We start from the raw sequence: 26,024 nt of genomic DNA, 5'->3' as shown, positions 1-26,024 counted from the left end.
CGAGCAGTTTTTCCCAAAATGCTCATTATGAATTAAAAGGATGGTGTTTCTGGTAGATCGAAGCATCCTTGCATCTTGGGTGGTAGGCAATAAGATATTTCCAGAATGGGACAAATCAATAAACTTTAGTAAAGGTGTTCCTCAGGGTCCTGCCCCCAGCCCAGCCATATTCTACTGCTTCATTAATAAATTTCCTTCCATCTTAAGGGTAGATGTGGGAGTGATTGATGAACTCCATTTGCAAATGAAGTAACCCATGGGGCAGCATGGTAGCGTAGTGGTTAGCACAATGCTTTACAGTGCTGGTGACCCAGGTTCAATTCCTACCACTGTCTGTAAGGGAACCCCAATTACCTTGTGAGTTTCCTCCGGGTGCTCTGCTTTCCTCCCACAGTTCAAAGACGTAGTAGTTGGTAGGTTAATTGGTCATTATAAATTGTCCTGTGATTAGGCTAGGATTAAATCGGGTGATTGCTGGGGAACGTGGCTCAAAGGGCTTATTCCATGCTGTATCTCAACAAATAAACAAAAACAAGCAATAAATAAAGTGCACTATATTCAAGGCAATTTTTGAAATATGGCTGAAAGTAGCATCTTTACTCCACAAATACTGGGCAAAGAGAATCCCCAACAATCTCTTGACTATCTTCTTGACTTTCAAAAGCATTATCATTGGCAAGCTTAAAGCAAAACAGCAAATGCTAGAAACAAAACACTCAACAAGTCGGACAGTATCTTCAGAAAGAGTTAATGTTTCAGATTGAAGATGGCAACCATGGTGCCGCCCTTTCACAGATATCTCCTTCGTTCTATCCATTTCTCTCACTCCCACCTTCTCTGCCACATCAAACTAACTTGTTTTCTCTTCTATGCAATTCTGAAGAAGGATCTTCAACCTGTAATGTTAACTGTTTGTCTTCCTGCAGATGCTGTCAGATCTGTTGAGTGGTTCCAGCATTTTCTGTTCCTGAACATTTATGCTTCTCAATAGCATACCTTAACTCCAGTGCATATCATCTATACCAGCAGGCAGATGAAGGCAGCTCCTGTCTGAGAATGTAAGATTGTAGGAAGTTGCACATTATTCTAATACAAAAGTACAACATCATTCCATTTTTTTGTGCAGAATCCAAACCCTAAACTATCAACAGCTCTTTTGAGAGAACTTTCATTGACCTCTTAACACATTTAAGGATCCATAGATGCATAGTCCAAGGTCCCTTTGTTCATTGACACCACACTGTCAATTATTGTGTATTCACTTGTCCTAGTGTATTTCCCCAAACTGACATTAGTGATGCGAGAAGGCTCCGTCCCTAAATTAATTGGTTAAAGTTGAATTTCTTTCTGTTTTAATGCTGATGAGGAGTCTTCCCTCTTGCCTTGAAATATTCAAGAAGGTCGTCAGAGGCTTGTTGAGTATTGATCATAACCATTAAAAGTGAATCCATAGACACAGAATTTCCTGAATTTTAATGAAGCAAATACAACACATAGTAATGGATAACAGTATTTGCTGTTATGTATAGTTGGACCATTAATAAAATGGTAGTTGTTTTGTCTTAATGTCTGTGTCACCTTTTCTCTTCAATACAGGCTGGATTTCCACCAGGAGTAGTCAATATCATTCCTGGTTTTGGATCAACTGCAGGAGCAGCTATTGCCTCCCATATGGATGTAGATAAAGTTGTTTTTACTGGATCCACGGAGGTCAGTTTGAAAACACTTTCAAATTAACATAGAAGTTTAGAAATGAACCAAAGTTCAAAGTAATTACGATTTCCATTCTGATATTGGTCCATGGTCTCCTCTTGTGCCAAGATGAGGCAACCCTCAGGGTAGAGGAGCAACATCTTGTATTCTGTTTAGGTAGCCTCCAACTTGATGGCATGAGTATCAGTTTCTCCTGGTAAACCAATTTCCGCCCTATCCTTCTTCTATTCTCCATTCTGACCTTTTACCTCTTCTCACTTGCCTATTACTTCCCCCTGGGTTCCCTCTTCCTTCCCTTTCTTCAATGCTCCACTCTCTTCTCCTATCAGATTCCTTCTTCTCCAACCGTTGACCTTTTCCACCCACCTGGCTTCACTTATCACCTTTCAGCTAGCCTCTTACCCACCACCCCAACCTTTTTATTCTGGTATCTTCCCCCTTCTTTCTCAGTCCTGAAAAAGGCTCTCAGCCCAAAACATCGACTATTTATTAATTTCCATAGATGCTGCCTGACTTGCTGAGTTCCCCCAGCATTTTGGGTGTGTTGCTTTAGCTTTGCAGCATCTTCAGACTTCCTCATGTTTAAAGTAAATTTTATTATCAAAGTACATACATATTCAACCCTGAAATTAATTTGCTTGTGGGCATACTCAACAAATCTATAGAACAACAGCCATAACAGAATCAGTGAAAGACCACCCAACCTGGGGCATTTAACTAGAGTACAAAAGACAATAAACTATGCAAATGAAAAAAGAAGAAACATTAATAAATAAGCAAGCAATAAATATCAAAACAGAATTAGATATATGTTGCTTGAACCTTCGTCATTTTAAGATCCCGACAGAATATTTTTAATATCTTCACCACTTCCTTATTTCTCCGTAATGTCTCTTATCTTTGCTCTTAAGGTACACTTTTACCCACTTCATTTTTTGACATACCCGTGAAAATTGTTTAGTCTTTCATAAATTTCTTTTAAATTCTCATTACATTTTCTCTCAAAACTTATCTTTTTAAAATTCAATTCTTATTCACGTCATCTTTGCCAAGAACAATCATGGTCATGAGCCCAGGATTGCCTACATCATATGGTAGGCAGCTGTCGATCCCAGGGGATCATGGGCTTGTGCCTCTGGTGGGCTGTGTCCTTTCCAGGGCGCAACCCTGGGCGGGAAGATTTGAAGAACCAGCCCATGCAGCAGGTTCCCCCTCTCCATGTCACTGATGTAGTCCAAGGGAAGGGCAAGCTCCAATACAGCTTGGCACCAATGTTATTGCAGAGGTTGCCAGAGTGAAGTTGTAAACAACATCAAACTGCCTTAGGGACCCCGGCTCTGGATTTCTTCCTCTGGGTTTAATCCCGAAGCCTTTCCCATGGCTCAAAGCAACTAGCTTTGAAGTGCCAGTGGTCTGCCTTTGCCCCTTCGCTTGTCGGTAGAAACAGTTCCGCTGGGCTTAGTAGCTAAGCCACACGTGAAGGCCAAGAGTTAGACTTGGTTGTCAGAGGCTGTTAGAGTCACATGCCATTTGGAGTAGTTTATAGGTAGTGGGAACTTATCCCTCATTACCACCCCCGACTATGACAACCTTAGGAACCACTACATCATATAACACAGTGCATAATGATGATTGTAAGACTCTTAAATAAATAGTCATAATGAATAATTCAGTAAAATAGTTGCCACTACATTTAGAAATCCATATTTTAGAAGCACATGTTCTGCAATAAATACTTATAGATTAAACAATCCTCATCGATGGATCAGAAGTGAAAAGGGGGAGCAATTTCAAGTTCCTAGGTGTCAACATCTCTGAAGAACTATCCTGGGCCCAACGTATCTGTGCAGTTACAAAAATGACACAACAGCAGCTATGTTTTATTAGGAGTTTAAAGAGATTTGGTATGTCACCAAGGACACTTGCAATTCTCTGCAGATGTTCCAAGGACAGCATTCTAACTGGCTGCATCACCATCTGGGTTGGGAGGGGGGCTATTGCACAGGATTGAAATAAGCCACACAAAGTTGTGAAAGACAGTTCCATCATGGGCACGAGCCTCCCCAGTATCCAGGACATCTTCAAAGAGCAATGCCTCAAAAGGTAGCATCCATTATTAAGAACCCCCATTACCCAGGACATGCCTTCTTCTCATTGCTTCCATCAGGGAGGAGGTACAGGAGCCTGAAGGCACACACTCAGTGATTCAGGAACAGCTTCTTCCCCACCGCCATCTGATTTCTGAACCCATGAAGACTATCTCACTACATTTTTTCCTCTATTTTTGCACCACTAATTTAACTTGTATATACAAACATTTTAATTTACAGTTTTTATTATTATGTATTGCAGTGTTGGGAGGTGGGTTGAGATATGAGTCTATCAATGGAGGTGTAAGACACTCCTTCCCTCCACTACCTTGGGCAAGGTGTAGCAGCTGCTTAAACCCTGATCAGGATTAGGAGCAGGTAGTGGATGGCTGTATGAGAAGCTGGTGCATATCATAAGACCTAGTTATGCGACCACTGACACCAAGCAGACAATCTCTGAAGAGTATTGATAATAATTGAGGTCACCCGTCTTGTAAAGACACTGCCCAGAAAAAGGCAATGGCAAGTAACTTCTGTAGGAAAACTTTGCCAAGAACAATTCTTCAGTGGTTTGATCAGGGCACAACTGTGCAAGCACGTGGATGTCAACCAGTGAGAACAGTGAGAAGAGTTTAAAGGGAGATGGTTATTTCTTCAGCGGTTTGATCGGCGCACGACTGTGCAAGCACGTAGACATCAGCCGGTGAGAACAGCGAGAAGAGTTTAAAAGGAGACAGCTTTATAGAGCAGGTGCCAGAGGAGCAGACACACAGTAGGAAGGCTTTAGCGATAATGGGTTGAGAAGAGGTAGGTTGGCTGTGCAATACACAGACACGAAGAATGTGTGTGAGGCCGGTGTTCTGTGCTTGGTGTCACATGTGGAAAGTCCGGGAGACTCCCAGCCTCCCAGACGGCCACATCTGCACCAGGTGAGTTGAGCTGCAGCTCCTTAGGGACCGTGTTAGGGAACTGGAGATGCAGCTGGATGACCTTCATCTGGTCAGGGAGAGTGAGGAGGTGGTAGAGAGGAGCTATAGGCAGGTAGTCACTTCAGGGCCTGTGGAGACAGATAAGTGGGTAACCTTCAGGAGAGGGAAGGGCAGGAATCAGACGCTAGAGAGTACCCCTGTGGCTGTTCCCCTTGACAATAAGTACTCCTGTATGAGTACTGTTGGGGGGGGGGGGGGTGGGAACCTACTTGGGGGAAGCGAAAGTGGCTGTGCCTCTGGCACAGAGTCTGGCCCTGTGGCTCAGAAGTGTAGGGAAGGGAAGAGGATGGCAGCAGTGATAGGGGACTCTATAGTTAGGGGATCAGACAGGCGGTTCTGTGGATGTAGGAAAGAAGCACAGATGGTAGTTTACCTCCTAGGTGCCAGGGTCCGGGATGTTTCTGATAGCGATCACGAAGTGGCAAGGAGAAAAGCCAAAGGTCATGGTACATATTGCTATCAATGATATAGGCAGGAAAAGGGAGGAGGTCCTGAAATCAGACTACAGAGAGTTAGGAAAGAAGTTGAGAAGCAGGACCACAAAGGTAGTAATCTCAGGATTACTGCCTGTGCCACGTGACAGTGAATATAGGAATAGAGTGGGGTGGAGGATAAATGCGTAGCTGAGGGATTGGAGTGGGGGTAGGGATTAAAATGTCTGGATTGTTGGGACCTCTTTTGGGGCAGGAGTGACCTGTACAAAAAGGATGGGTTGCACTTGAATACCAGAGGAACTAATACCCTGGCAGGCAGGTTTGTTAAGGCTACTGAGGAGAGTTTAAACTAGGATTGCTGAGGGGTGGGAACCAAACTGAAGAGATGGAGGAAGAGGTGATTGGCTGACAAATAGAGAAAGCTTGGAGACAGTACGAGAGGGAGGATAGGCAGGTGGTAGGAAAGGACGCACTCAGACCGATAGTGTGAAATGTGTCTATTTTAATGCAAGGAGTGTTGTGAACAAAGCAGATGAGCTTAGAGTGTGGATCAGCACTTGGAGCTATGATGTTGTGGCCATTACAGAGACTCGGATGGCTGAGTGGCAGGAATGCTTACTTCAAGTGCCAGGCTTTAGATGTTTCAGAAAGGACAGGGAGGTAGGCATAAGAAGTGGAGGCGTGGCACTGCTGAGCAGAGGTAGTGTCACGGCTGCAGAAAAGGGGGAAGACATGGAGGGATTGTCTACTGAGTGTGGGTGGAAGTTAGGAACAGGAAGGGGTCAATAACTCTACTGGGTATTTTTTATAAGCCACACAATAGTAACAGGGACATCAAGGAGCAGATAGGGAGACAGATTCTGGAAAGGTGTTGTGGTGGGAGATTTTAATTTCCCAAATATCTCCCTAGAGTGAGGGGTTTAGGTGGGGTGGAGTTTGTTAGGTGTGTTCAAGAAGGTTTCTTGACACAATACATAGATAAGCCTACAAGAGGAGAGGATGTACTTGATCTGGTATTGGGAAATGAACCTGGTCAGGTGTCAGATCTCTCAGTAGGTGAGCACTTTGGAGATAGTGATCACAATTCAGTCTCCTTTAGCATAGCATTGGAGAGAGATGGGAACAGACAAGTTAGGAAAGCATTTAATTGGAGTAAGGGGAAATATGAGGCTATCAGGCAGGAACTTTGAAGCATAAATTGGGAACAGATGTTCTCAGGGAAATATATGGAAGAAATGTGGCAAATGTTCAGGGGATATTTGCGTGGAGTATTGCAGAGTTATGTTCCAATGAGACAAGGAAAGGTTGGTAAGGTATGGGAACCATGGTGTACAAATGCTGTTGGAAATCTAGTCAAGAAAAGAAGAGCTTACGGAAGATTCAAAAAACTAGGTAATGATAGGGATCTAGAAGATTATAAAGCTAGCAGGAAGAATCTTAAGAAAGAAATAAGGAGAGCCAGAAGGGGCCATGAGAAGGCCTTAGCGGACAGGATTAAGGAAATCACCAAGGCATTCTACAAGTATGTGAAGAGCAAGAGGATAAGACGCGAGAGAGTAGGACCAATCAAGTGTGACATTGGAAAAGTGTGCATGGAACTGGTGAAGATAACAGAGGTATCCCTTCCCTTCAGTATTCATCACGGAAAAGGATCTTGGCGATTGTAGGGATGACTTACAGTGGACTGAAAAGCTTGAGCATGTAGATATTAAGAAAGGATGTGCTGGAGCTTTTGGAAAGCATCAAGTTGGATAAGTCACTGGGACCGGATGAGATGTAACCCAGGCTATTGTGGGAGGCGAAGGAGGAGATTGCTGAGCATCTGATGATGATCTTTGCATCATCAATGGGGATGGGTGAGGTTCTGTAAGATTGGAGGGTTGTGGATGTTGTTCCCTTTTTCAAGAAAGGGAGTAAAGATAGCCCTGGAAATTATAGACCAGTAAGTCTTACTTCAGTGGTTGGTAAATTGATGGAGAAGATCCTGAGAGGCAGGATTTATGAACATTTGGGGAGGCATAATATGATGAGGAATATTCAGCATGGCTTTGTAAAAGGCAGGTAATGCCTTATGAGCCTGATTAAATTTTTTGAGGATCAAGGTAGAGCAGTAGTTGTAATGTATATGGATTTCAGCAAGGCTTATTGAGAAAGTAAGGAGGCATGAGGTCCAAGGGGACATTGCTTTGTGGATCCAGAACTGGCTTGCCCACAGAAGGCAAAGAGTGGTTGTAGATGGGTCATATTCTGCATGGAGGTCAGTCACCAGTGGTGTGCCTCGGGGATCTGTTCTGGGATCTTGGACACTCAAATCTGCTGCGCAGGTTGACTCTGTGGTTAAGAAAGCATACAATGCATTGGCCTTCATCAACCATGGCATTAAGCTTAGGAGCCGAGTGGTAATGTTGCAGTTGTATAGGACCCTGGTCAGATCCCACTTGGAGTACTGTGCTCAGTTCTGGTCGCTTCACTATAGGAAGGATGTGGAAACCATAGAAAGGGTATTGAAGAGATTTACAAGGATGTTGCCTGGATTGGGGAGCATGCCTTATGAGAATAGGTTGAGTGAACATGGCCTTTTTTCCTTGAAGCGACAGAGGATGAGAGGTGACCTGATAGAGGTGTATAAGATGATGAGAGGCATTGATCATGTGGATAGTCAGAGGCTTTTTCCCCAGGGCTGAAATGGCTAGCACGAGAGGGCATAGTTTTAATGTGCTTGGAAGTAGGTACAGAGGAGATGTCAGGGTTAAGTTTTTACACAGGGAGTAGTGAGTGCATAGAATGGGCTCCCAGCATCAGTGATGGAGGTGGACACGATAGGGTCTTTTAAGAGACTCCTGGATGGCTACGTGGAGCTCAGAAAAATAGAGGGCTATGAGTAATCCTATGTAATTTCTAAAGTAAGTACATGTTCGGCACAGCTTTGTGGGTCAAAGGGCCTGCATTGTGCTGTACGTTTTCTTTGTTTCTGTGGTTCTATGTTAACAATCATGGTTATGAGACCATGATCACCTGAGTCATATAACACGATGCATAATGATGATTGCAATATACTGCTGCAGCATAATAACAAATGTTATGACATATACCAGTGGTATTAAACCTGATTCTGAATCACAGAGTAACAGCCACACTGCAAAACACTTTGGAAGATAAATGCAAAACATCCTGAAATTGTCCAGATGGGCACAGGGTGTTGATGAAGATTTAAGCCATGCTGGTAGTACCTCTACTCTACAAGCTAATTAACATTAATCTGTGCAGCCAACACGAACAGTACATTTGAGTACTTGCCATCTCATCTCGGAGCTTCAAATATCAAAAGCCAGTACCACTTTAAAATTAGCCTGTGCTACTTGAAACTCATTTACACTTTTTAAAGGAGTACACGCACCAACAACAGATAAATTACAATCAGTTTGTGCCAAAGCCTTGAATCAAGATAGTTTCTTCACCTGCCAACTATCCCCTGGTGATTCCAGTAATTTCAGTGAGCTCTAGAAACACAAAATGTTTCTAGAATTGTAGCCGTCAGGTTGACTATGGTTAATCCTCTCATCGTGCTGGTGTGCTGCTTCTGTCACCAGGAGTAACAGGGTTTAAACTGAACTGTTGACAGCCAAGTGAATACATTGTTATCAAAATAGCATGATATACTGATACAATATAATCTGTCTGTGTATTTCTATTCAAATGCTTTTTGTATATTAATGTTAAGAGATTTCAAGTATTACACTAGTTCAGAAGCTGATACAATCCTGAGGTAATTTAGAACATTTATAAATACATTTGCTAGAAGGAAAGAAAGTGATAACTGTAGTCTTGTATTGCTCAATATGTAATATATTGTTTCTTGAACAATTATTATACTTTTTTTTTAATCCCCTTTAGGCAGAAGTTTAAATCTTTTTTTGTGATCTCTTGTAGGTAGGCCATCTGATCCAGCAGGCTGCAGGAAAAAGTAATTTGAAAAAGGTGACATTGGAGCTGGGAGGAAAAAGTCCTAACATTATATTTTCTGATGCTGATGGTAAGAATTGCTACTTAACTTGCAAATTGAACAATTTCACATTAGTGATTACATTGGATCAGTGTGTAGGAAGGAGGGAGAAAAATCCACGTTCAGTCTCATTCTGCTTTTTTTTAGTGTTAAAGCCAAACAAGTTTACAATAAACTTTGTCAGGGTAAAAACTGTAACAGTAAGTCTGCTATAAAGGGAAAAATGCTCAATATTTAGCTGGTCAGTAGCTTCTGTGAAGGCAGAAACAGTGTTTCATGGCCTTTGAAATAAAAACTGATCAATCTGACATGTTAACAAAACTTTGTGTACAAATACATTTTAAAATATTTAATGTTGTATTTTTCAAATGAAAAATAAAATGAAAATTTCTCTTTGCTTTCTCTTCTAAAAATTTCTGAGCTCCTAATACTATTAATTCAAAGTGGTCCTAAGTAAAGATCCATTATGAAAAGTGGTATTTATTCCCCGCTTTTGTAAGGTGTTAGCATTGTGAAGGACAATTGGAAGGTTATTGATCTTGGAAAAGGTCTTGCTAATTCTGAAAACTAAAAAATCTTACTTGTTTTGTGTTTCATTCTTTCAGTGGAAAATGACAATTGTTTTCAGTTTTCTTCCCTCCTAGCAAATGCTTATTTAAAAATATTCAAACTGATTTTACTCCATTCTCCAGTGAACTATGCAGTTGAGGAGGCCCATTCAGCTCTGTTCTTCAACCAAGGGCAATGCTGCTGTGCTGGATCACGCACTTACGTTCAAGAATCTGTGTACGATGAATTTGTAGAGAAGAGCGTGGAAAGAGCAAAACTTCGTACTGTGGGAAATCCATTTGACGCCAGGAATGAGCAAGGACCACAGGTAACACAAGAGGTTCTGCAGATACTGGAAATCCAAAGTAACTCACACAACATGCTGGAGGAATTCAGCAGGTCAGGCAACGTCTATGGAAATGAATAGACATCGATGTTTTGGGCAGAGATCGTTCTTCTTTATAGGAAATCAATAACGTGTTCCATCAATCTGCTATGTTTTCCTCTATTTTATTTTTTTATAAAATGATTGGTTCCTTAAGGCTGTTACAGTCAATGCTCCCAATGGCGTGCACTCAATTAGCCTCCAACAACCAAGTCCAGCTCTTGTGCTTCACGTGTGACTTAGCTACTAAGCCCAGTGGAACCATTTCTACTAACAAGAGAAGGGGCAAAGGCAGGTTACTGGAGCCATAAAACCAGTCATTCCGGGGAGATGGAGCTTGTCAGTCATGGTTGGCAGCTCATCTAGAAGGAAAACTCTGATCTCAAACCTCTGCTGCCCTGCAGCTATGCCCACTCATGGGAAAGGCTTTGGGAGTAAACCCCAAGGGAAAAATCCAGAGCTGGAATCCCTAAGGTAGTCCTACATTGAACTCAGTGCTGACTGGTAACTCCTGCGACGCTGCTGGTACCAAACTGCATCCGTCCCTTTAGATTCATCAGATACATGGAGCAGAGCAGCTTGCTACATGGGCCACAGCTTACTGTCCATATGGTACTGCCTGGGCTTGCATATCTACACAGCTGGGATGCAATATTTATGGTCAAATCTGACCGATGGAGGCTGTCAAATCAAAAATGAATACAACCACAAAATGCTTTATGCTGTGAAAAGATCATATACCAGTAAACTTTCTGATGTTAACCCTTCTGAAACCTGGAAGAAGTTCATACCAAAGTATAGGCCACCTCCAGTCACTGCCCTGCATACCTAGTTCACACAGGTGTTTACACCAGCCTCAGCCATGCTGTTGTGTGAATTATTGTCCTTGGGTGTGTTAACGATGAAGCCATAATAGAGAAATGTATTTATGAGGAGGAAATTCAGTGGAATAATTTGTGTTTGATGTGACTGATGGTTATCATTTGCAAACTGGCAAAATTCTTAATCAGGAAGAAAAGATATTTAAAAGCTTGGTGCCTCAGGAAGGAAGGATACATCATTAAAGACTCTCATCATCCAGGACAAGCCCTCTTTTCATTACTTCCTTCTTGTAACTTTTAAAGTCTTGCACTGTACTGTTGCCACAGAATAACAAAGTTCACACATATGTCAAACATTCTGATTATGAGATACCTTTATTGCTGGAATTACCAGCTAACTCTTGCCATCTGAATTTGCAAGTGAATTTGTACATTCTCCCTGTGACCACGTGCGTTTCCTCTGGTTTCCTCCCACAGCCCAGAGACGTACTGGTTGGCAGGTTAATTAGTCATTGTAAATTGTCCTGTGATTAATTTAAGATTAAATTGGGGGATTGCAGGGTGACGTGGCTCAGAGGGCTGGCAGGCCTATTTCGCGCTGTATCTCAATAAATAAAAGTTTAAAAATAAATTAAAAGTCTTTGTTTAGAAACAAACTTAGTGCCAAAGGAATTTAACTCTGTCTACATTTGAGATGAGATGAGAAAATACAGGGAAAGAAGATGTTAAATTAAAAATAATCATTGTACCCACATAAAAAAACTTATTAATTTCACTTGGACATTAAAATGTAAATAGTTCAATATTCTTAATTAAGATTATTTGCCATAAACCTTTACATATATTAGGAATTTGCTGTCGGTGTGTTAGCGTGACTTGCAACAAAGCATTTAGTTTTGGCCATTCGCGTTGGTCACTGGAACCCTTGAGTAAAACAACTATTAGCACCAAATTATGTTTGTTATAGGTGGACGAAGAACAATTCAACAAGATTCTGGGATATATTACCACTGGAAAGAAAGAAGGAGCAAAGTTACTTTGTGGAGGTGGAGTGGCAGCAGATCGTGGGTATTTTATCCAGCCAACTGTGTTTGGAGATGTGAAAGACGAAATGATCATTGCTAGAGAGGAGGTAAGGCTATACTCCCAGCTGTTATGTTTCACTAACCAGCAAATTTTACTTAAGTGTTATGTTTCCAGTTTTAGTCAGTTGTAGCATTATTTGAGTTGAAAGACTGCTTTCAATCTGATGTGTCCTCTTCTTTTGTTGTATCCTTACACAAACTATATTACCTGCTTTAGGCACCACATTTCCCTCTTCATCTTCATAGTGGTGCGAGGGCGAAGGGGAGTTGTCACTTATTATTCACTTCTTTGGTTCAGATTTCCATATCAGATGACAAACATGTAATCTCTGTTGGCTGTAGTTTGATGAGATAATTTAGGATGAGATGTTAAAACTGAGGTAACTTTTGGCTCTGTAAAAAGAGTCCTAAGCACTACAGAGATAAACAGGTCTTCCAAACTGTGTAATATTTCAATTTTCCAAGTTTTTTACATGTATTTTTTGAGATTTAGGTGCTTTGAGATATAACTAAAAATAATTTTGTGGTTTATTTGGATTTTTGAAAGATTGTTCTATTTGAGCTAGAGCAGGAGGAGTTGAGAACTCCACCATGGATGGTCCCAAGCTTAGCTGCAAAAGGAAGAGGATTGGGCATGGGGCTAGCATCCCATCCGACAAAAAAACAGAACTACAGAAACCAACAGAAGCTCCAAACACCTCATCCCTGAGAGAGGAAGGATCTTGGCCTAGAAGATAAATAGATGGGCTACAACTGGACTTGAAAGATTGGCCTAGGAGACAGGACTCTGGCGAGCTGCTGTTGGTGGCTCATGCCCCAGTACTGGTGTCAGGCTTAAGAAGGAGGAGGAATAGTTGGGGCAAATTGTGAATTGGTTGTTGGACAGAGATTGAGGGAACAAACAGACTGTTTACAAGTTGGTGACTGTGAGTAGGGGTGTACTGTAGGGATCGGCTTTTGAGCTAAATGTGATCCATATCAACAATGTTGCTCCGGGCCAAATATCATCTGTCAAAGTTTATTAGAACAAAGCAAATGGAATTTGGATCAGGAAGAATATAAAGAGGCTGCAAAGGGATATAGGTAAGTTGAACAACTGGGCAGGAATGGAGCAGATACAGTTTAATGTGGAAAAATGTGAAATCATCCACATTTTTCATTATCCTCATTTTACTCTGAGATTGACAGAGTACGTTCAAATGGACCCACGTGTGCTTTGGAACAAGTCATTGGAAACTATTTGGTGGCAGCAATTGATTATGAAACCAGATGGTATGTTGGCCTTTACAAGAGAATTTGAGTACAGGAGTAAAGACGTCTTCGTGCAGTTATACAGGGTAAGAATAAATATGATGTATTATGTACAGCTTAGGTCACCTTGCATTCAAAAGAATAAATGCAATGTGGGCAGTGCACTGAAAATGCACTAAACTGACTCCAGGGATAGTAAATTTGCCAGATGAAGAAAGAGTGACCAGACTAGTCTTGTAAGAATTAAGAGTTTAAAAGAATGCGAGGAGATTTCAATGAAAGCGACCAAATGCCGGTGGATCTAGGAGGTAAGAATCAGAGGTCATCTCGGAATAAGAGGTAGGCCATATAGGACAGATCCTGTGGAAGCTCAGGACAAAGTTTGGTAGGTTTCTGAGTATTAGGGGACTTTGAAGATACAGGATTGCTGAAAGCGACACTGAGGAAGATCACCTTTGGTTTGGACTTGGAATGGTGGAGCAAGGTTGAAAGGCCAAATAATCTATTCCTGATGTTTTTTGTAATCAAACATCACTCTGCCAGCTTGCTAGTGACTATTGATTTCTCTGTGGTAGGGGTTCATGGTATAAAAAAGATTGGGAACTCTAGCCCTATGTTAACAATTTCTGGGCTGTGGAGAGCTGTGCATGCAACAAATAGAGACAGATAACAGCCTGCATCGTATCCAATAGGCAGTGATGAGAGAGACCATAAGATCAGTGCCATATGCCAAAATGTAGTATGGGTGCTTCCAGATTCAGTAATGGCCTGTACTCATCATATCAGCCATGGTATAGCTGTGAGCCCTAGCCCTAGCTCACACCGATTCATACAGTTAACAGTTTCCCCTCTCATAGAGTCATAGAACACTACAGCACAGATGGCACCATTTGGCCCAGCTAGTCTGTGCCAAACCATTAATCTGCTTTGTCCCATCCATAGCCTTCCATACCTCTGCCTTCCATGTACCTGTCCAAATTTCTCTTGGTTGTTCAAATGACCCCGCATCCACCACTTGCCCTGGCAGCTCATTCCACACTCTCACCACCCTCTGAGTGAAGAAGCTCCCTCTCATGTTCCCCTTAAATATATTACATTTCACCTTTCACCTATAACCTATTGCCTCTAGTTGTAGTTTCAGCAAACCTAGTGGGAAAAAAGCCTACTTGCATTTACTCTATCTGTACCCCTCATAATTTTGTATACCTCTATCAAATCGCCCCTCAATCTTCCATGTTCTAGGGGAAAAAACCTATATTCCAACACCTTTTACAACTTTAACATAAGATTCTAAGTCCTGTACTGATTACATTGATTTATGAAGGCCAATGTGCCAAAAGCTTTCTTTACAACCCTGTGATGACACTTTCAAGGAATTAATGGACCTGTATTCCCAGATCCCTCTGTTCTACCACACTTCTCTGTGCCTATTATTTACCATATAAGACCTACCCTGGTTAATCCTTCCAAAGTTCAGCTCCTCACATTAGTCTGCATCAAATTCCATCTGCCATTTTTCAGCTTATTTTTCCAGCTGGTCCAGAGCCTGCTGCAAACTTTGATAGCCTTCCTCGCTCTCCACTATACCCACAATCCTGGTGTCATCTGCACATTTGCTGATCCGGATGAGCACATTATCATCCAGTTCATTAATGTAGATGACAAACAACACCGATCCCTGCAGCACACCACTAGTCACAGGCTTACAATCAGAGAGGCAGCCATCTACAACCACTCTCTTGCTTCTGCCACAAAGCCAATTTACCATTTCGTCTCAAATGCCAAGCGACTGAATCTTCTTGACCTACCTTCCACTTGGGACTTTGTCAAAGGCCTTACTAAAGTCAATGTAGACAATATCCACTACATTTACTTCATCAACTTTTCAGGTAACTCAAAAACTCTTAAGACTGAACAAACTCGACTTACCATGCACAAAGCCATGTTGACTACTCCTAATAAGTCCCTATCTATCCAAATACCGTAGATGTCGGATTATAAGCCGCTACTTTTTTCCCACATTTTGAACAGCTTTGAACACTGCGGCCTTTACTACGGTGCGGCTAATGCATGATTTTTTTTCATGCCGCCAAAAACATTTTGCCTCGTAACAGTAGACCAATAAAATTGATGAGTAGTTCACAGAGGTCCAATGAAATTGTACGATAAATCAAGCGCACTTTCACAATTAAATTATTGTAAATCAGTCATTTGTACTCACCTTCATCAACATGGAAAACACTCGAAGAAAAGCATTGTGCTGCCTTTATGGCAGTTATTTAGTTTATAATATTTTCGCTTAGTAATTCATTTGTTAGTAATTTCTAAGTTGGAAGTGTTTTAACTATATTTGTTTTCTGTACTACATCCCGGGATGCTATGACGTCACACCCGGTTTCGCCGCGTCTTGTGGGAAATACCGGTTTGCAATAAACGGGAAGGTGGGGGGCGAGCGGCATTGGATCCGAGCGAACGCTGCTTTTAAGTTAAAGACGATCAATAACTTTTCCTGGTAGGCTGCAGTATATATATTTTTTACCAGTCGTTAGGAGATATTGGAATGTTGTTCAGTAAAAAAGTATACGCAATGTAATTTGTGTTACCGATACGTATGTATATTTAAAAGTAGCCGCGTTACAGGCACGGTTCGAAAAAAGCATTTGCAATATGTATTTGTTTATGTTACCATATGGATTTAATTAAAAGTTTAAAAAATCCTCACGTGTAATATCTTTCTGTGTAAATATCTCATATTACAACGTGGGACACCTGCGGCCGAAAATCCGGTGCGGCCTAAAATCCGGTGCGGCCTGTACAAGTACAAAATTGATTTTCTTTCTAAAATTAGAGCCAGCGGCTTTTAATCAGGTGCGCTCTGTAGTGCGAAATCTACGGTACTATATATCTGCTCCTTTAGAATACCTTACAATAACTTTCCCACTACTGAGTCAGGCTCACCAGCCTATAATTTCCTCAGTTATTCTTAAAGAACAAAAAACATTAGCTATCATCTAATCCTCTGGCACATCACCCATGGCTAAGGGTGTTTTAAATATTTTTGCTAGGGCCCCTGCAATTTCTACACTAGCCTCCTACAGGGTCCAAGGGAACACATTTCAGGCCCTGGTAATTTATCCACGTTAATTTGCCTCAAGACAGCAATCTGTCTGGGGTCTATGAAATCTGAATCAGGTCCATGACCTCACTGCTACATTGCCTCACACCTGTAGAAACTTGGTCCGCCTCCTTCAAGTAAATATAAATAGAAAAAATCCATTCAAGATCTCCTCCATCTTTTTTAGCTCCAGGCATAGATTACCACTCTGATCCTCCAGAGGACCAGTTTTGTCCCTCTCGCTCATTTTGCTCTTAATATACCTGTAAAAAAAGCTCAGAGCTTCATTTTATTGTCAAAGTATGCATGTACAATGCAACTCTAATATTCATCTTCTCCAGATTATATGAAATACAGAAAAAAACACGTGAATTGTTGAAAGAAAATACATCAACTCCCTTCATCTCATGAAAAGGAAAAAGAAACAAAATTCGCAAACCCCCAAACCCACCACCCCCTCCGTCATGCAAAAGAACTTAACAGATTGCCCACACCAAAAACTGCAGCTGAAACACCAAACACTAAACTCCAAATCCCCCAACCCATTCCTCGCATAAAAACCAACAGATCACCCACCCAGAAGATGGCAATCAGAACATCAAAAACCCCAAACCCCAACCCCCACCCTCACAAAAAGGACAACAGCAAACCCCAATTCCCTCCCTCGCAAATAAGAACAGTGCCAACAGCACCAAAACCCTGCCAACTCTCTCTCATACATGCAAAAGGTAAGAGAAGAGCCACACAGAAAAAATTCACAGAAACATCAGACCCCAATCCCCAACCTGTCCCTCGCACAAAAAAAACATGTCACCCGCCTGGAACCCCAACCCGCCAATTGACAACTAGAAAGAAAACACAGAAAACTGAAGGAGAGCAATACAAACTACAGTCCAATAATCACATAAATCTCAGAATTTTGAAAATATCCTCCCATCAAAACTGAGGAGAGCTGCTACTGAACGTAATCATTCCGCAAAGAACAACCGCTGGCCTGTGGCCTTCCAATAGCAGCCGATCCGGCTACAAACCACCATCGGCCCGTGGCCTCCATGGAAAGCGACCACTGGCCTGATCCGCATTCGCGTTGATACTTCATCCTTCCTCGATGGTTTGAAATGGAGTCAATCAGGGCCCCAACTCTGTTCTTCTTCATAAGGCAGCTCGTGCTCTTGCTCTTGGTTCTTTCTGGGGATAGCAGAGTGTCAGATCACTCGATCAAACTCCAAACTGCATGTCACAGGCTCCAATAGTCTCTGAAACACAAACATACTAAAAGAACAAGCAGAAGGTAAATAAGGAGTGAAATAATTGGAGTTTGGTGATCTGGAAGATTCACCTGAGAAATCGTTGTTTGTTGGCACCATCTTAGGATTCTCCTTCACCATTTCTGCTAGAGCAACCTCATGTCTTCTTTTGTCCTTCCTGATTTCCTCCTTAAGAGTTCTCTTACATTTCTTATACTCAAGTACTTCATTTGTTCCTACCTGCCGATACTTGCTGTTCACCTCCTCCTTTTTCTTAACCACAGTCTCAATATCTGCTGATAGGAACATACAAATACTGTACTCTCAAAATTTCACTTTTGAAGGCCTCCCATTTACCAAGTACACCTTTGCCAGAAAACAGTTTGTCTCAATCCACACTTCAATTGAATAGGTTTGGAATTTAATCCTTGGAACTTAGAAGATTGAGGGGAGATTTGATAGAGATGCACAAAACTATCAGGGGTATAGACAGGGTAAATACAAGCAGGCTTTTTCCACAGAGGTTGAGTGGGACTACAACTAGAGGTCATGGGTTAAGTGTGAAAGGTGGAATGTTTAATGGAACTTCTTCACTTAGAGTGTTTTGAGAGTGTGAAATGAGCTGCCAGTGCAAATGGTGCATGCAAGCTCGATTTCAGCATTTAAGAGAAGTTTGGGTGGGCACATGGACAGTAGAGGTATGGAGGCCTATGGTCCAGGTGCAGGTCAATGGCAGTATGCACTTTAAATGGTTTGGTACAGACTACATGGGCCGAAGTGCCTGTTTCTGTGTTGCATTTATCTATGACTATGACCTGCCAGATCCTTTCTGATACCATCAAAGCTGGCCCTTCTCCAACTTAGAATTTCAAATCAAAGACCAGACCTATCATTTTCCATCATCACCTTGAAACTAATGGCATTGCAGTCACTAAATGCAAAGTAATCTCTCTTATATACAAAGTTTCTTAAAAATCTATAAAATTATTAATTCAATTAATGTAAGTTTTTTTTTGTTTACTTGGAGATTTTTGGACCAGTGATGCAGATCCTGAAGTTTAAGACATTGGAAGAGGTAATCGAACGAGCAAACGATACCAAATATGGACTTGCAGCAGCAGTTTTCACCAATGATCTCAATAAGGCCAATTACGTCTCTCATGGTTTACGTGCAGGAACTGTCTGGTGAGTTTCCCTGTGTAAGCCCGAGACATCCCACTCTTCTTTTGGATTTTTTCCCTTTTCTAAAATCAAATTGAATTTATTATTATGTGCAGCAGTACATGCATGCACAGGTCAATGAAAAACTTACTTGCAGCAGCATTGTGGGCACAATTAGATACACAATATTCAGAAGAAAAACATTATTTTCCTGAATGCCAAGGTAACCTAGAACAGCTGACTGTAAAATACCATCAAGAGCAGCTGTTCTTTAGATAGTGTCTATTTTACTCAATTGTGGCCATGAGTTTTAAAAAGCTATTGAGGTACATGACTACTGAGTCTTTTCTAATATCTGTGCCTGCTTTTCATTTGAACCTGAATTCTGTGAGACAGAAATGCCATTGCCTAGTTCTTCACAAAATGCTGGTGGAACGCAGCAGGCCAGGCAGCATCTATAGGGAGAAGCGCTGTCAACGTTTTGGGCCGAAACCCTTCGTCAAGACGTCTCGGCCCGAAACAGCGACAGCGCTTCTCCCTATAGATGCTGTCTGACCTGCTGCATTCCACCAGCATTTTGTGTGTGTTGCTTGAATTTCCAGCATCTGCAGATTTCCTCGTGATTGTCTAGTTCTTGTTGGTTATGGGAATGGTGTTGCAGGATAAGACCATGTGACCTCTCCAACCTGCCATGCCATTCAATAAGGGCATAGCTGGTCTAATCTTTGACCTCAGTTTGATTTTTCTAACCCATTCCTGTTTTATTAACATTTGTCTACTATTGTTTTAAATATACTTACTGACGCACGGTATTCTGGGGAGAGAATTCCAGAGAAGAAATTCCTCCTCATCTGTAAGTTGTCTAATACTTGTCTCTCCCAGAACAACAAACATCCTCATCACCACCACCCTTTTAAACCTGCTAGAATCTTATGAGTTTCAATCAGACCATTCAACCTTCTAATTTTCAGACAGTATGGCCAATTCCAATCAATCGTTATTGGAATGCCAGGAATCAATCCAGTGTATTTTCAGTGCACCACCTCAGATATATCTGCTTCAAAGTTCAAAGTACGTTTATTATCAAAGTATATAAGCAGTATACAATCCCAAGATTCATCTTCCCACAGTCTTTGAGGCAGTGACTCAAATTCTGCATGAAACTCTAGGTTGCAATCTCAACAAACACTATAGTTATAGGAAAACTTATTTTCTTCTCTATCTGCTTTGTAATTAGGTTTCCAATTGTATTCTCGATTACATATACCTAAAGTACGTAGTACATTTGTATTTCTTGTCAGGGCATTATTATGATTGCTTTGAAAACCAATCTTTAATTGTCTCACACCATTTATGAAATACTCTTACCTTTCTAATCTCCCTACTGAGTTAAATACTTTTCAATTCCCTCATCTTATAATAAAGGATTGTTTAGTTTGCAGTCTCCTTGAAAACTAATTAATTGCATTTTCTTTTATAAAAAAAAGATTTTAAAATAATAATTTAATGTGCATTTCATCATATCATCGGCCAGGGAGTATTCAAACTTACAGCATTCCATAAACATTACATTCCTCTGTTATCTTCATCCTTGTCTCATTCTCACATTTGAACTTTGTAAGTTCCATCCTGTTGCCCCTGTTATCAAACATCCCCTCTGGCCATATAACACAAACACACTAGTAAGTTTTCTCACCCAAGCCAGCAAAGCACCTTAGGATTTCATAGACCCCATTTTGTTACATTACATTTTACAAAAGTTACAAATTCACAAAGACTTCAGGGTTACAGATATATTTCCACATGATCACTTTCTTCTTACCTGCCTGGCTTTTTTTTTAAAGAGAGAATATATTTGCTGTTTGCAAAATATTATGCACAGTTGTTTGGATTGGAAAATTCACTACTTTTCTGCAATTGTTAGAATAAAACAGGCGTCCCCCGTTTTTCAAACGTTCACTTTACAACACCTCGCTGTTACGAAAGACCTACATTAGTTACCTGTTTTCACTAACAGAAGGTGTTTTCACTGTTACAAAAAAAGGCAACGCACAAAAAAATGCAGCGTGCACCGAGCAGCCAGTCTCCTCGCCAGGAACCGCATTCTAGCCACCATAGCTTAAACACATGCTCGTGAGCATCTGTGCTTTATCTCGATTTATTTTGTGCATCCATTAGCAAGATGAGTTCTAAGGTATCGGAAAAGCCTAAGAGAGCGAGTAAGGGTGTTACACTTAGCGTAAAACTGGGCGTAATTAAGCGTTTCGATCGTGGTGAACAAAGTAAGGACATAGTGAGTTTGGCTAAGGAGGCTGGGTTTGTGGAAGTTGATGAAGATGATGTTGAAGAGGTTTTGGCATCCCATGATCAAGAACTGACAGATGAAGAGCTGATGAAGAAGAAAGGATAACAATTGAAACCGAACGCAGTAGCGAATGGCCCAAAAGTGAAGTCATCCAGGAACTTAACATGAAGCAATTGCATGAGATTTTCGCTGCGATTGACAACGCTGAAATGATTGCAGAAAAGTATGACTTTCATTTTGAAAGGGTACGTAGGTTTAGGGCATACTTGCAGGATGGTTTGAGTGCTTACAAAGAACTGTATGATAGAAAAATGCGCAAGGCTAAGTAGTCAAGCATACTGTCGTTTTTCAAGCCTTCCACAGCAGACAACGAACCTCGACTTTCGACATCAAGGCAGGCAGACATAGAGGAAGATGACCTGCCTACCCTGATGGAAACAGACGACGATGAGATGACACCCCACTCTCCCACCATCCCAACTCAGCCTAACATACCATCATCAGTGTGCTCGCTGTCTTCCCGATTCCAATAAGTGAAACTACACTGTACATACATTATTTCTACTTTATATAGGCTGTGTATTTTTATGTGTTATTTGGTATGATTGGCAGCTTCATAGCTTAAAGGTTATTGGAGAGACTGCTTCTGCCGAGAGTGCTTGCGCCAAGTGATTCTGCCAAGAGCGCTTCAGTTCAGTTCAGTTTCAGTTTACTGGCATTTAGAAACCACAAATGCAATGCAGTTAAAAATTGAGACAACGTTCTCTAGAATGATATCACAAAAGCACACGACAAAACAGACTACACCAGAAAATCCACATAACATTTGGCAATCCCCAGTCCAGAGTCTGGAGAGGCTGCTGCGTATTAATATCGCGCTACCATCTTAGCCCATACCCCAGAAAGGAGCTCCAAATCCACCAGACAAAACAAGACTACCCAGACACACCAAGTCAAGAGACCAACTCTACCACCCAACAATCCAAAAACTAAAGCTACAAGACCTACACAAAACCACATAGTTACATATAGTTATAGTTAACAAATAGTTACAACAGTGCAGACAATACCATAATTGATAAGAAACAGACCATGAGCACAGTAAAAATAGTCCAAAGATGTTAAAAGACTATAAGTTCAAGGGAAACCACCACACAGTTTCCACAAGTCCTCAGGGTCCTGACAGACTCACCATCCCACGCAGGCGGCAGAAGGGAATACTCGCTATGGACTTCCAAGCCGCCGCTGGATTCAGCCTCGCAGATGCATCAAACAATGAAAGCTCCGTTGGACCCAGCCTCGCAGACGCAGCACACGGTGAAAGCGCCCCGACTGCAGCGGACTCCGAGTCCATCGAGCCTCCGACCATCCCCTCTCTGAGCACCATCCTCTGCCGAGCGCACTGCGACACCCCCGCCACCGGCAATGCGACCCCGAGGACTGGGGGCCTGTTCTTCTCAGCAGACTCCCAGACCTCACAACAGCAGCAGCAACGAAGAAGGCCTTCCTGGAGATTTCCAGATGCTCCTCCGTGCTCCCACGTCTGTTTTTCATCAGATTAGGACTGTGCACCGCACCTCGCTTAACAAATAACAGATACCAGCTCCGGAATGGCCACTGCAAACTGCGTTGTGCCGCCATCTTGCCTTGGGCTTGCGTGCGATTTTCGCTATGGTGGACTGTGCTGCAATGATTGTAGAAAAGTATTCCTACTTTATATAGGCTGTATATTTATCAGATCATTCCTGCTTTTACTATGTATTACTATTATTTTGGGTTTTATGTGTTATTTGGCATGATTTGGTATTTTTTGGGTCTGCAAACACTCACAAATTTTTCCCATATAAATAAATGGTAATTGCTTCTTCACTTTATGACATTCCGGCTTATGAACCATTTCATAGGAACGTTCTACCTTCAGATAGCGGGGGAAACCTGGATTGCAGAAATAATTTAATTACCTAGTATGGAAAAAAAATCCACATAGTATAAATAATCAAGTTTATTTGTACTTCTGACATAGTCCAACAAAGTTTTGTTCATTAGAAAAGCACCAATTGGCAATAAAATATTGTTATTTTAAAGTTGATTTCCTAATTTGTACCTCTATTAACCACATCACCCTGCCACAGGATAAACTGCTATAATGTGTTTGGAGCTCAGGCTCCATTTGGTGGATACAAAGCTTCTGGCATTGGGCGGGAACTTGGAGAGGACGGAATAGCAGCCTACACTGAAGTAAAGACTGTGAGTAATAAGTGTTAACAATGTAACCCCAGATTAGAATTTAATGAATATCAGTGCAGTTTATGAAGTTTTTGATTTCCTTTTACATTTTTACCCAAAATCTTCTAGAATGTGCATGTTTATCTTTTTATATTTGATTATTCAGATTTTAAAGGTAACTGCTACTCTCCACTTCCTCAGTAATTTTCAACACATTAGTCTAATTACTTAACCTGTCAAGATATTTTTATATTCAATCCCTTAGTTTTGACAGTTACACAGTTAATCAACAGGAAAGCTGATAGCAAGGTTTTTTTCCCATCACTTTGCAGTCACCTGGACTGCTCTATTATCAATGAAATTAAGATCGCTTATGTTACCATAAACTAGAAATGAAGCCTGACATTTATCCTCATTAGACAACATTTGTCACTTTTGCCTTAAACACCATAATTTTTTTGTTATGTACCGTGTTGTATGATGTAGGTGATCATGGTTTTTCCATGACCATGATTTCTCTTGGCAAAAATCTCTACAGTAATGGTTTGCCATTGCCTTCTTCTGGGTAGTGTTTTCACAAGCCGGGTGACCCCAGCCACATCTATACTCTTCAGAGATTGTCTGCTGGCATCAGTGGTCGCATAACCAGGACTTGTTATATGACCATCCACCACCTACTCCCATGGCTTCATGTGACCCTGATCGGGTGGCTAAGCAGGTGCTATACCTCACCCAAGGGTGAAGTGCAGGGTAGTGGAGGGTAGGAGCACCTTTACACCTCCTTTGGAATATGAATTTTTTATATTTCAGAGACAAATACAAATAATGGGAGCAACATACAAGATGTTGTAGGAACTCAGCAGGTTAGGCAGTGTCTCTGAGTCTGAGGCCCCCCCTCAGTCAGAGTTGACTGTTGCTTCCTAGCTGTCTAGATGTGCAAGCCTGGGCAGTATGATATTGAGAGCAAGCTGTTGGCCATGTAGTAAGGTCCCCCTCTCCACGCATCTGATGAACCCAGAGGAACAGCAGAGACCAATACAGTTTGGTTCCAGCAGCGTTTCAGGAGTTGCCAGTCAACATTGAACTCAATGTAGGACTGCATTAGGGATTGCAGCTCCGGATTTTTCCCTTGGGGGTTGCCACTAAAGACTTCCTCATGAGTGGGTATAGCTGAAAGGCAGCGGAGTTTGAGATCAGAGTTTTCCTTCTCCAAGATGAGCTGCCAACCACACCTGATGAGCCCCATCTGCCCAAAGTGACTGGTTTTAAGGTGCCAGTAACCTGCCCCTTCTCCTATCAGTAGCAATTGTTCTGCTGGGTTTAGCAACTAAGCCACACGTGAAGGCCAGGAGCTGGACTTGGTTATCAGAGGCTATTTGAGGTGCACACCATTGGGAGCATTTAATGAGTAGTGGGAGCTTGTCACCATAACCTCCCTAGTTATAACAACCTGAAGGAACCGAGGCAGCTTCTATGGAAATAAATAGACAGTCAACAATTCAGGTCGAGACCTTCCTTCAGGACTAATAATGGGAAATGGGTTTAAGGATGAATGCTGAGAGCTCTTTTCTCATAAATTAATATTTTCTTATTATTCAGGTGACAACCAAGGTTCCTCAGAAGAATTCTTAAACCCGCCTGCCGACTAACCCGCCTGTCGACTAACTTGAGTTGAGCTTGTCGGCTTTTTAAGTACAGAATTCAAAAGGAAGTGCTGCATTTAAATTGTAACTTTAATCAAAGCCTGATTGTATACTCATCACATTAATTTTGATCTTAATCAATATAATTTTTTTCCTTAGCTAAGAGAAATGACATGGGATTTCTTCAAATATCTGGCAGTGAGTTTTGATTTTGCTTACAGATAATATTTCATATATGGGAATAAACAATTAGTGGGTGGTGAGCACATAATTCAGGATATTTTGTTGGAATTTGTTTGAGAGGATTACTACTAGATTCAAAATACTTGTGCAGTAAGGATGCTTCTGTTTTTCTTCTCTCTTGAAAATAATGTTAACATTAATGCTAATGTTAATATTCCATCAGTATTTCAGATGTATAACGGATTATAACCCTCCAGGGGTACCTTACATTTTGCATGTAATGACTAGATTGAATACACATTTTTCCTTTTCTACTCACTAATTTTCTGCAGTGACTTACTGCTGTTTAGAAATTTGATTTCGATTTGAATATCAGAATCACTGTACAAAGTTAAATAAACCAAGTTTATTACTAATTTATTGACTTTTTACTCTGAATTAATGCTTTCCAGAGATGTTTCTTTATTTTTCTGATTTATTTCTCTTGTCACTACAGAGGATGGATGAATGATTGGGGATCCTCCATTGTGGCTTTGTAACACTGTCATTTCCCAATCAGATTGTGTGTTCTAGTCCCACTTCACAGCTGGGATTTATTCTGCCACCCAGGTTTAGAAAAAAGGGAATATTATCCAAACTTGTTTGTGAGACATTAGATAAGAATGGTACAGTGCATTTAGGTTAATTTGGCCATTGGTTAATCAGGGCAGACGCTTATTTGGGACAACACTTAAAGAACAAAAACATATTGAGAAAATAGGCAGGATACTCTTTATTTATGTGGGACACCATGCCGCTTAATTGGGGCAGGAGACAGTCAGTCA

General features: G+C 41.3%; 1 protein-coding gene across 3 annotated transcripts in view; it reads left to right on the top strand.

Annotated features, from left to right (window-relative positions):
- LOC140738475 (aldehyde dehydrogenase, mitochondrial-like) overlaps positions 1-25,616 on the top strand; it is a 53,524-nt gene extending 27,908 nt beyond the window's left edge. For 2 of the 3 annotated variants that reach the window (XM_073065790.1, XM_073065791.1), the window contains 7 exons: positions 1,597-1,710; positions 9,157-9,259; positions 9,922-10,106; positions 11,952-12,116; positions 18,710-18,867; positions 23,281-23,395; positions 24,974-25,616. In XM_073065790.1, the coding sequence (XP_072921891.1) occupies positions 1,597-1,710; positions 9,157-9,259; positions 9,922-10,106; positions 11,952-12,116; positions 18,710-18,867; positions 23,281-23,395; positions 24,974-25,006 (873 nt within the window). In that variant the 3' untranslated portion in view covers positions 25,007-25,616. The remainder of the gene's footprint in view (positions 1-1,596; positions 1,711-9,156; positions 9,260-9,921; positions 10,107-11,951; positions 12,117-18,709; positions 18,868-23,280; positions 23,396-24,973) is intronic. The other variant, XR_012101381.1, reaches the window with a different exon arrangement.
- The last annotated feature ends 408 nt before the right edge of the window (positions 25,617-26,024 follow it).

The sequence above is a fragment of the Hemitrygon akajei genome, chromosome 14 (genome assembly GCF_048418815.1).
Source record: "Hemitrygon akajei chromosome 14, sHemAka1.3, whole genome shotgun sequence".
Taxonomy (NCBI): Eukaryota; Metazoa; Chordata; class Chondrichthyes; order Myliobatiformes; family Dasyatidae; genus Hemitrygon; species Hemitrygon akajei.
The sequence above is the reverse complement of the archived record's forward strand: the minus strand, read 5'-3'. Positions and strand labels throughout refer to the sequence as shown.